This window comes from Gopherus evgoodei, unplaced genomic scaffold, assembly GCF_007399415.2.
Source record: "Gopherus evgoodei ecotype Sinaloan lineage unplaced genomic scaffold, rGopEvg1_v1.p scaffold_34_arrow_ctg1, whole genome shotgun sequence".
In the NCBI taxonomy this organism is placed as follows: Eukaryota; Metazoa; Chordata; order Testudines; family Testudinidae; genus Gopherus; species Gopherus evgoodei.
The window spans coordinates 1,636,809-1,646,658 of NW_022060016.1; the positions used below are offsets into that span (position 1 = coordinate 1,636,809).

The 9,850-nt window shown below is 58.7% G+C and overlaps 1 protein-coding gene across 2 annotated transcripts; it reads right to left on the reverse strand.

Annotated features, from left to right (window-relative positions):
- Positions 1-1,592: 1,592 nt before the first annotated feature.
- On the reverse strand, positions 1,593-9,288 carry GMFG (glia maturation factor gamma). Of its 2 annotated transcripts, XM_030544444.1 has the most exons (8): positions 9,226-9,288; positions 8,906-9,047; positions 7,050-7,146; positions 6,645-6,694; positions 3,133-3,182; positions 2,469-2,551; positions 2,160-2,233; positions 1,593-1,679 (listed from the first exon to the last, which is right to left on the reverse strand). In XM_030544444.1, the coding sequence occupies exons 2-8, from the start codon at positions 8,906-8,908 to the stop codon at positions 1,608-1,610; spliced, it is 429 nt and encodes a 142-aa protein (XP_030400304.1). In that variant the 5' UTR covers positions 8,909-9,047; positions 9,226-9,288; the 3' UTR covers positions 1,593-1,607. The 2 variants fall into 2 exon arrangements, with proteins under 2 accessions (XP_030400304.1, XP_030400305.1); XM_030544445.1 differs by lacking the exon at positions 9,226-9,288 and having other exon boundaries at positions 8,988-9,208.
- Between the last annotated feature and the right edge of the window lie 562 nt (positions 9,289-9,850).

The window sequence follows — 9,850 nt, forward strand, 5'->3', positions numbered from 1 at the left end:
GTGTGTGTGTGTGCTTTGTGTGTGTGTGTTTCCCTGCTGCCCCCTGCTATAGGGGCTGAGTTCTGCTGTGTGTGTGTGTGTGTGTGTGTGTGTGTGTGTGTGAGACCCTGCTTCCCCCTGCTGGAGGGAATGAGCCCTGCTCTATGTGTGTGTGTGTGTGTGTGTGTGTGTGTGAGAGAGAGAGAGAGAGAGAGAGAGAGAGAGAGAGAGAGAGACCCTGCCTCCCCCTGCTGGAGGGGATGAGCTCTGCTGTGTTTGTGTGTGTGTGTGTGTGAGAGAGAGAGAGAGAGACCCTGCTGCCCCCTGCCGGGGGGATGGGCCCTGCTCTTTGTGAGTGTGTGTGTGTGTGTCTGTGTGTGTGTGAGAAACCCTGCTGGAGGGGACGGACCCTGCTCTGTGTGTGTGTGTGTGTGTGTGTGTCTGTGTGTGTGTGTCCCTGCTGGAGGGAATGAGCCCTGCTCTGTGTGTGTGTGTGTGTGTGTGTGTGTGTGTGTGTGAGTGTCCCTGCTGCCCTCTCCTGGAGAGAATGAGCCCTGCTCTGTGTGTGTGTGTGTGTGTGTATGTGTGTGTGTGTGTGTGTCCCTGCTGGAGGGAATGAGCCCTGCTCTGTGTGTGTGTGTGTGTGTGTGTGTGTGTCCCTGCTGGAGGGAATGAGCCCTGCTCTGTGTGTGTGTGTGTGTGTGTGTGTGTGTGTGTGTGTGTGTGTGTCCCTGCTGCCCTCTCCTGGAGAGAATGAGCCCTGCTCTGTGTGTGTGTGTGTGAGCCTGCTCTGAGACAAGCACTCCCCAAGCCACTCTACTCCCTGTGCTAACTCTCGGGTCCCAACTCAGAATCAGCCTTTTGCCTTCTAATCTGGATTCTTTTATAAATAAAACACCCAGCACCCCCCAGCCCTGCCCATGCCCCCCTCCCACTGAATCATTGCTGCCCCCTGGACCTTCCCGCCCAGAACTGCAAACCCCCGGTTCCTGGTTACGAAGAGACAGCAGGACGCTGCTCATGCAGGCTGGGGGGGCTGCCCTGTGAGTAGCTGGGGGGCTCAGTAGGGGGCGTTCTCCCTTGGAATGCAGTGCCAGGCTGGAGAATGGGGGTATCCCCCAGAGTACAGGCAGGGTGAGCGCTCCCACCGACCCAGCCCAGCCCTGGAGGGACCCTCCCCAGGGGTGAAGGGGGGGGGTTCACGCTCACCTCCGATTTCCCATCTCAGCCAACATGAAATAGAGTCTGGGGCCTGGCAAGGGGGTAGGGCCAGGGGAGACAGGAGGGGATGAGTGGGGTGGGCCCCGAGGGCTCCCCATACAGCACCGCACAGGGAGGGGGGTTCTCTGCTAGGCCCTGGCGGGCGGGGGCTCAGAACTGAGAACAGGGAAGGGGGGGCAGCATTAGCCCCCCAGCAGTAATGGAGGGGAGAGGCAGACCCAGGCAACACTGGGGGTGGCAGGGTTACCCCCCCAAGCGGGGACAGACCTCGGACATGGACCAGACACCCAGGTTGGATTCCAAGGGGTTTATTTGTTTCCCTGACAGTCGCTGGAGGGGGTGAGGGTCCCGGGCCCGGTGGTGTCGGGGGGATCTCGGAGCCAGCCTTGGGGGGATCTCTTTGCCTCCTAGCGGAAGAAAGCCAGCCGTTCCCGCAGCCACTCCTCGGTCAGGTCCTCCGTGGTCCGGATCTCGAACACCTGGGGGGTGGAGGGAGAGGTGGATGGAGCTGGGGTGGGAATTAATGTGGGGTCCTCCAGAGAAGAGCCTTGATTCAGGGGCATGGATGCTGAATGGGTGGGGCAGTAAATCCCACCATTGGGGGGTACTGATCCCATCTCTAGCAGCTGGGGGATCCCAGCTATGGGACAATCCAGGGATCCTGGCTAGACCCCAAGTATGAGGGCAGGTCCCTGCTAGATGGGTGGGAGGCCCCGGGGCGAGGAAGTGACAAGACCCCCTGCTATAGGGCAGGCCCCTGGCCCTGGAACGAGGCAGAGCAGGGTGTAGAGGAGGGGAGAGCGACAGCTCATTCCACCATGGGCCAGAGGCAGAGGTAACCCCTCTAGCATGGATATGTGGCTGGCAACTTGGGTGAGGGGGCTATGGGGAGCAGGGGTCCCTGGGGGTGTTAGCACTGCCCATGGGAGGAGCTCGAAGGGGCGGCACTGCCCTGGTACCTTGGTGAGCTCGGCTGCCTGCACCAGCCTGTTCTTGCTCCCGGCATACATCATCTGCTGCTCCGGCTTGCACCCTGCCCCGGGGGGAGAGACAGAGAGAGAACCCAGGAGTCCTGGTGCCCAGTTCTAACTTCTAGACCCCACTCCCCTCCCAGGGCTGGGATAGAACCCAGGAGTCCTGCCTCCCAGCCCCCCTGCTCTAACCACTAGACACCACTCCCCTCTCAGAGCTAGAGATAGAACCCAGGAGTCCTGGCTCCCAGCACCACCCACCTCTAACAGCTGGACCCCGCTCCTCCTGGTTCTTACCGACTGGGCTGGAGAAGATGAAGCAGAGCGGGTAGGAGATGCGCCCGTCATCATGGACGTATTTATAACTGTACACCACAAAGGTAGCCCCAGTCAAGGAGGCAGCAGCTTCTCGCCTGAGCTGGGCCACGCCTGAAACGCTCCTGTCTCTATCCTTCTCCGTCTCATCACCCTCCTGGCCGTTCCTGCCCCCCTGGATACCCACTGTGGGCTTCCCCACCCACATCAGACACATTGGGGTCTCCCAGGACCCCAGCCCTGCAGAGCCTGGGGCAGGTTGGCCCAAAGCCCGGAGCTCTGGTGCTCCTACCCATCCTCCCACCGCGCTGCAGAGCCACAAGCAGGGAGGTTGTTGGGTACACCCCCCCACAAGAGTTTTCTTCTCCCTCTCTTGCGCTGCCTCCTGCTGCTCTGATCCCCGGGTTGCTCCCTGTAGCCCCCTCTGATCTCAAATCTGCTCCAAGCTGGGGGCAAGGGACCCTTTTCCCTGCCCACAGCCCTGGCATCCATCCTTTCCCAGGGGCAAGGATGATCCCAGAGGACCCCCGCCACACATACACATGCATCCCCCATGCATACTTCTGGCATCCTGCCACCATGTGCGATGCCTGCGCCCCACAAGGTGGCTCAAATGCCCCCTCCCCACCCCATGGCAGAAGGATATCGGGGCTGGCGCTCTGGCAGCTCGCTCTTCAGCTCCTCTGGAGAGATGTCCTGTGGGAGAAATGCCAAAGGCTGCATCAACTAAGGTGGGTGGCAGGGTGGAGAAGAGGACAAGGAACCTCCCCATCACCCGCCATTGTACAGATGGGGAAACTGAGGCGTGGAACAGAGCAGAGACTTGAACTAGGTCGCCCAGCAAGTCAGTGGCGGAGCCAGATGTGGAACCCAGGAGTTCTGACTCTCTGCCCTGCCTGGCAAAGTGGTTAAAACAGAGCAGGTCCTGGGAGCCAGAACTCCTGGGTTCTTTCCTCAGATCTGGGAGGGGAGGGGAGGGGAGTCCAGTGGGTCACAGCATGGGGGGCTGGGAATAAGGACTCTTGGGTTCCACACTCAGCTCTGGGAGGAGAGTGGGGGCTAGCAGTTAGAGCAGGAAGGGCTGGGAATCAGGACTCCTGGGTTCTCTCCCTAGCTGGGCAGCGGTAGGAGGGGTGGCCCAGTGGAAGGGCAGGAAGGGCCACTCCGTACACAGGCCAGCAAGAGTGGAGGGGCTGGGCATGCAGAACAGCAGGGAGCTGGGCGCTGTTCCTTCAGAGACACCCAAGATCCAGGATCAACAGCTGAGCCCGTGTCTGAAATCGCCGGCACTGAAAGAGGCATCAGAGCGATTGCTCTTTCCTTTGCAGCTGCCCTTCGAGCCGGGCCCCGGGTCGCTACATGCCCAGGGATTAGTCTACAATCAAATCTCCTCCAAGCCCAGCCAAGGGGCACCGGGTGCCATGGCACAAGCCTGCTCAAATCTTGAGGGAAACGGAGCCACAGTCCCACCTCGTAACCCTTCAGGATCAAAGCTCTTTGGGCGCCTAACTCCCCTTGGTCTCCGTGGAAGTTAGGAGCCCAAATACCTTTGTGGATCTGGGCCAAACAACCGGCCGGGGCTGAATGAGTCCAATCCTACCAGCAACCCCGTCTATCTGAAATATGGGCTGCTCAGTCATGGAAGAATTCCCATCTGTTTTTATTAGGGTTTGTTAACGTCACACTGAGGGTCTGGCTCACTGTTGGGGCTTTCCTGAACATCTGGATCCCAGCACTGCTCGCCACCGCTTGAGCTAGACGGACAGACTGGGGGGCTCTCTCCTGGGAAGCTGTGACTCTGGAAAAGACCGGGGGGTTGTGGTGGAGAATCAGTGGAACAGGAGCTCCCAGTGCTAAGCTGGGGCCGAAAGAGCGAATGCGATCCTGGATGTATAAAGAAGGGAATCTCGTGTAGAAGCAGTGAGGTTATTTCCCCTCTGAGTTTGGCCCTGGTGCGACCGCTGCTGGGATTCAGGCTTCAGTTCTGGTTCCCACAATCCGAGGAGGATGTTGCTAAATTGGAGAGTGTTCAGAGACGAGCCACAAGAATGATCGGAGGATTAGAAAACCTGCCGTACAGTGACAGGCTCAAGGAACTCAACTTATTTCGCTTAACAAAGAGACGGTGAAGGTGGAACTGGATCCCAGGCTGTCAGCACCTCCATGGGGAACAAATATTGAAAAACGGGCTCTTCAGTCTAGCAGACAAAGGTCTAACACGACCCAATGGCAAGAAGATGAAGCTAGATACATTCCGACTAGAAACAAAGTGTAAATTTTTAACAGGGAAGGTCATTAACTGCCGGAACATCTCACCAAGGGTTGGGGTGGATTCTCCATCAGACCATTTTTAAATCAAGACTGGAGGTTTTCCTTAAAGCTCGGCTCTAGGAATTATTTGGGGGCAGTTCTCTGGCCTGTGTTACCCAGAGGATCAAAATGGTCCCTTCTGGCCTTGGAATCTCTGAATAAAGAATTTACTCTGCTAACTGGCGGCAGTAGTAAGTTGCTACCTTCTATATAGACCAGCCCTCCGAGGGGAGAAGAATGGGTCATATAGACAGTGAAACCAATGGGAGATTTGAAACCAACGGGAGAGAACTGGTAGCAAGAGGCAGTGCAGTCTAATGGGCAGGGTGCTGGGACACAGGACACCAGGTTTTTGTTCCTTGCCTTGGGTGAGTCATGGTCCTGCTCTGTGCCTCAGTTTCCCCTTCTGTGGGGCTAAAGATATTGCCCCCACCAGTGTAAAGTGACCCTCATTCCCCTCTCACCAGAGACAGCGAGCACCTTGGGGACTGGACTTTCTATGCATTTCTTACATACAGCACCCAGATAATGGGGCCCATGCAGTTGGTTCTGGGTCAGTCCTAGTTCCCGGGGCGGGATCTAATTCAGGCTTCGTAGTCTCCACGGTGCATTTGGCCTCAGCGTTGTAGCAAGCCCTTGTTTTAGGGCAGCGAGCCGGAAGCTGTGTGGCAGCTTCATTCAGGTTGCAAAAACTGCAGACTCGGATCGAATTAAACATGAAACCGACTGGTGCGAGCCATGAGGCCTCCCCGGGGCTGTTTCATTCGGTGGTAAATTCAATTTATCTTCCTCCGGCTCACGTTGGTTCTCGACGCGCTGCCGGAACGTCGCATGCAGCAGGCTGGGGAACGCAGACGACTGTTTGGAAGGATAATGGGGTTCCTTTGGGGGCCACGCGCCTCCCCTCAAGGGCCCAGCACTCAACCTTAGAGGGCGAGATGCAGAGAGAGAGACTCTGTGTGTGTGTGTGTGTGTGTGTGTGTGTGTGTGTGTGCGCGCGCGCTTCCCCCTCCTGGAGCAATGGGCACCTGCTCTGTGTGTGTCCAGTGTCCTTGTCCCTGCTGGAGGGAATGAACCTGGCTCTGTGTGTGTCTGCTGCCCCCTGCTGGAGAAATTGGCACATGCTCTGCATGTGTCCCTGCTGGAGGGATGGGAACCTGGGGGTGTGTGTGAGTGTGTGTACGTCCGTCTCTGCTGCCTCGTGCTGGAGGGGATGAGCCCTGCTGTGGTGTGTGTGTGTGTGTGTGTGTGTGTGTGTCCCTGCTGCCCCCTACTGGAGGGGATGAGCCCTGCTCTGTGTGTGTGTGTGTGTGTGTGTGTGTGTGTGTGTCCCTGCTGCCTGCTGGAGGGGATGAGCCCTGCTGTGTGTGTGTGTGTGTGTGTGTGTGTGTGTGTGTGTGTGTGTGTCCCTGCTGCCCCCTACTGGAGGGGATGAGCCCTGCTGTGTGTGTGTGTGTGTGTGTCCCTGCTGCCCCTTACTGGAGGGGATGAGGTGTGTGTGTGTGTGTGTGTGTGTGTGTGTGTATGCGTGTGCACACTACCCCCTGCTGGAGCAATTGACACCTGCTCTGTGTGTGCGCCAGAGCTTGAGAACACTGCCCTCTAGTGGAGACAATCAGACTGCCACCTCTGCACCTCATAGCCACCTACTGTGCTTCTCCAGGCCCAGTGGCAGGGGGCTGGGCTTTGGAAGCAAGAGGAGCTGGGTTCTAGCCCCACTGATGCCGTGGGAGCCCTGTGGCATAGTGGCATCTGGGAGGAGTTAGGCACGAGTCCACTGCCTGCAGGGCCTTTAACTGAACTAGGCTTTCCAAAGGTAGCTGGAAGAAGGGAGTGAAAGGTCCCCACCTGGAATTCCTCCTCCAGCACCACCAGCTGCTGCTCCTTGTCAATCTTCACTGGGGGGAGAGACAGAGCCAGGGTCACGATCTGCACATGGGCCACCTCTGCCAGCAGATACCAGAGCAGCGCTGCCTGCCCCTCGGGGACGCTGAATGACCCCCAGCCAGTGCTCTGGCCCTGCTCCCCACAGCGCCTCCTGCTGGGACTGGAGTAGCTGGGAGCTCCCCCCACAGCCAGCACCCTTGCCCTGCTCCCCACAGCGCCCCCTGCTGGGAGAAACTGGCCCCAGCGGCTGTCCAGGGCACAGGCTGAGCGGAAGATCCACCAAGGCACATGCGGGTGGGGGTCAGGGAGGCGGAGAAGGGCCGGGGATGGCACCCCTGGGGAGGGAGCCGCCCCGGGGACACTCACTGAGGATGGCCGCATTGTTGGTTTCCTTCCGGAAGCGGAATTTCCTCAGCTTCTCCGTGAGCGCGGGGTCCACGTCGCACACGACCAGGGAGTCCGACTGCAGAGAGACCGGTCATGAGAGGGGGCAGAGGCTGGGGCCGCCTCCCTGTGGGACCCCCACCCTGGAGGGGAGGGGGAGCTTCCACCCACAGCCAGCGTTCCTGCCCCGCACCCCACAGCACCCCCTGCTGGGACAGGAGTAGCCTGGGGTTGTTTCCAAGGAAACAGCCTCCTTCTGCCCATGGTGAAGCTGACGCTGCTCTTTCCGTGCCCTGCCTTGTGCAGGGGACTCGCCATGCCTGGGGGATGCGGAAGGGAGAGCACACATGTGTGTAGGTCACTGCCCCCTTGTGGTGGGGAAGGGAGGGGCAACCATTGTGGTTGTGGGTCCAAAATGTTTCATGGTCTGTTCAGCTGTGGGCTGTGCATGGGAGAGACCCACCGGCTGAGACATGCACACACGCACACCTCCCTACCATCCCCCCCACATACATGTTCAATCGCACACATGTCATTTTGCTGGCACACCTAGTGTCACACACACACACCCATGCCCATTGTCGCACCCACACAGAGACACACCCAGTGTCACACACACACAGCGCCTTACAAACACTCACCCACCCATTGTCACATAGACACAGATGTCCGCCCCTTGTCACACATACAGAGACTCACACCCACTGTCACACCCACTGCCATTGCCACACACACATTGTCACGCACCTGTTGTCACACTCATACATATTCATTGTCATACAGACACCAATTGTTACACACACCCATTGTCACACACATGTTTCACACACAGACTCACACTCATGTCACATGCAGCCATTGTCACACACAGCCATTGTCATGCACACACACCTATTGTCACACACACAGATTCACACCCATTGTCACACATGCACACATTTCACACACAGAGGCTCACACCCATGCCACAAGCAGCCATTGTCACACGCATAGAGGCTCACACCTGTCACACACACATTGTCACAGAGACTCACACCCATTGTCTCTCACACACACATTTCACACACACATTCACACACAGCCATTGTCACCTCTCACACACACATTGTCACTCACACATCCATTGTCTCACACACACACACAGTCACACACCCATTGTCACACACACAGATTCACACCTATTGTCACACACAGAGCCATTGTCACACACACACATTCACATCCATTGCCACACACACAGTCTCACACCCACATAGAGGATGGGGCTGGGTTGATACACAGATGGCAGATGAAGAAACTTTCCTGTATGTAGCCACTTTTCCGGATTGCCTTTGACACCAGGGTCACGGGAGGGAGGCAGGGGCGCCCCGATACAGCAAGGCAAATACTGGCACCATGCTAAGCTCTGGATCTAACCGCCAGCTCTCCCACGTCCCCCAGAAGGGGCTGGTGAGCAGTTCCCCCAATCCACAGGCTGCTGCCAGGCTATCCAGGGCACAGGCACCTTTCCTGGGCCTCCCACCCACCACCATTGCTGGTGCCACTCGGCGCCACCGCTGAAATCTCGGAGCTTGCAAACTCCTCTTGCTGCAGGGTGCAGGGTCCAGAGCTGCCCTCCACGGGCACATGGCCTCCTGCCTCCCCACCCCAGCCGGGCTGAGGCCCTCAGAATGAAAGTCTCGATTTGAACACGCCCCAAATCCGGATCCCAGCTTTGCAGGGGAGCTGAGGGGTGGGGACACACAACAACCGCTCCTTAAGGAACCCCCCTGCCTCCAATGCGCCCTCCCCACCTCCCTTCCTGACCCCCTTGCCGGTGAAGCAATACTCAGCCTGACCATTCTGCCGCGGTCTCTGCCCTCCCAGCGCCGGGCAGCCTGACTCTCCCCTTTCCTCGCTGCAAGCTGGGCTGGCGCTGACCTTGTGACAGGATGCTCAGAGTGCAGTTCCTCCGATCGGGGACACTTTGACAGCACTGATCTGCTGGGGGAAGAGGGAGAAGTGTGAGGGTGGGGGAGGGCAGGGCAGTATGGTCATGTGTGGAAAGAGGAAGGGGTTTGCCTTCCAGGGGCCAAAGGGGGAAGGGAATGGTGGGAGGGGGGAGACGACTGGGAATTAAAAGGGCAGAGGTGGCCGGGCGCAGCCCCAGGGCACTCACAGATCATCCCATGTGCCACCACATCCTGTTTTGGATGAGCTGAACCAACAGCCACCTGCTCCCCGCCCCACTCCCCACCAGCTTCACATCACATGCACACAGATCACATGGCTTCCACTGCGCCCTGCGCCTTGCATGCACCTTTAGATCGGGGCAAAGTGGTCAATCAACCACTGATAGACTGCGATCAGGGCCCCGTTGTGCCAGGCGCTGCACAGACCCCAATCGAGATCAGGGCCCCATTGTGCCAGGTGCTGCACAGATCCTGACCGAGATCGGGGCCCTGTTGTGCCAGGTGCTGTACAGACCCTGACAAAGATCAGGGCCCCATTGTGCTGCTCAAACCCTGACCGAGATCCGGGCCCTGTTGTGACGGGCAGGGGCAGCTCTAGACATTTCGCCATCCCAAGCACGGCAGCATGCCGCGGGGGGCGCTCTGCCGGTCGCCGGTCCCGCGGCTCCAGTGGACCTCCCGCAGGCATGCCTGCGGAGGGTCTGCTGGTCCCACAGCTCCACTGAAGCCACGGGACCAGCGGACCCTCCGCAAGCACGCCTGCGGGAGGTCCACCGGAGCCTTGCCTGCCGCCCTCCCGGCGACCGGCAGAGCGCTCCCCGGGGCATGCCG

Excerpts from the sequence above, each read along its gene's own strand:
- GMFG (XM_030544444.1), bottom strand. Across the intron at positions 6,695-7,049 it reads CAACAATGCGGCCATCCTCA|TGAAGATTGACAAGGAGCAG; the intron begins GTGAGTGTCCCC and ends CTCTCCCCCCAG. Across the intron at positions 2,234-2,468 it reads CATCTTCTCCAGCCCAGTCG|GGTGCAAGCCGGAGCAGCAG; the intron begins GTAAGAACCAGG and ends CCCCCGGGGCAG.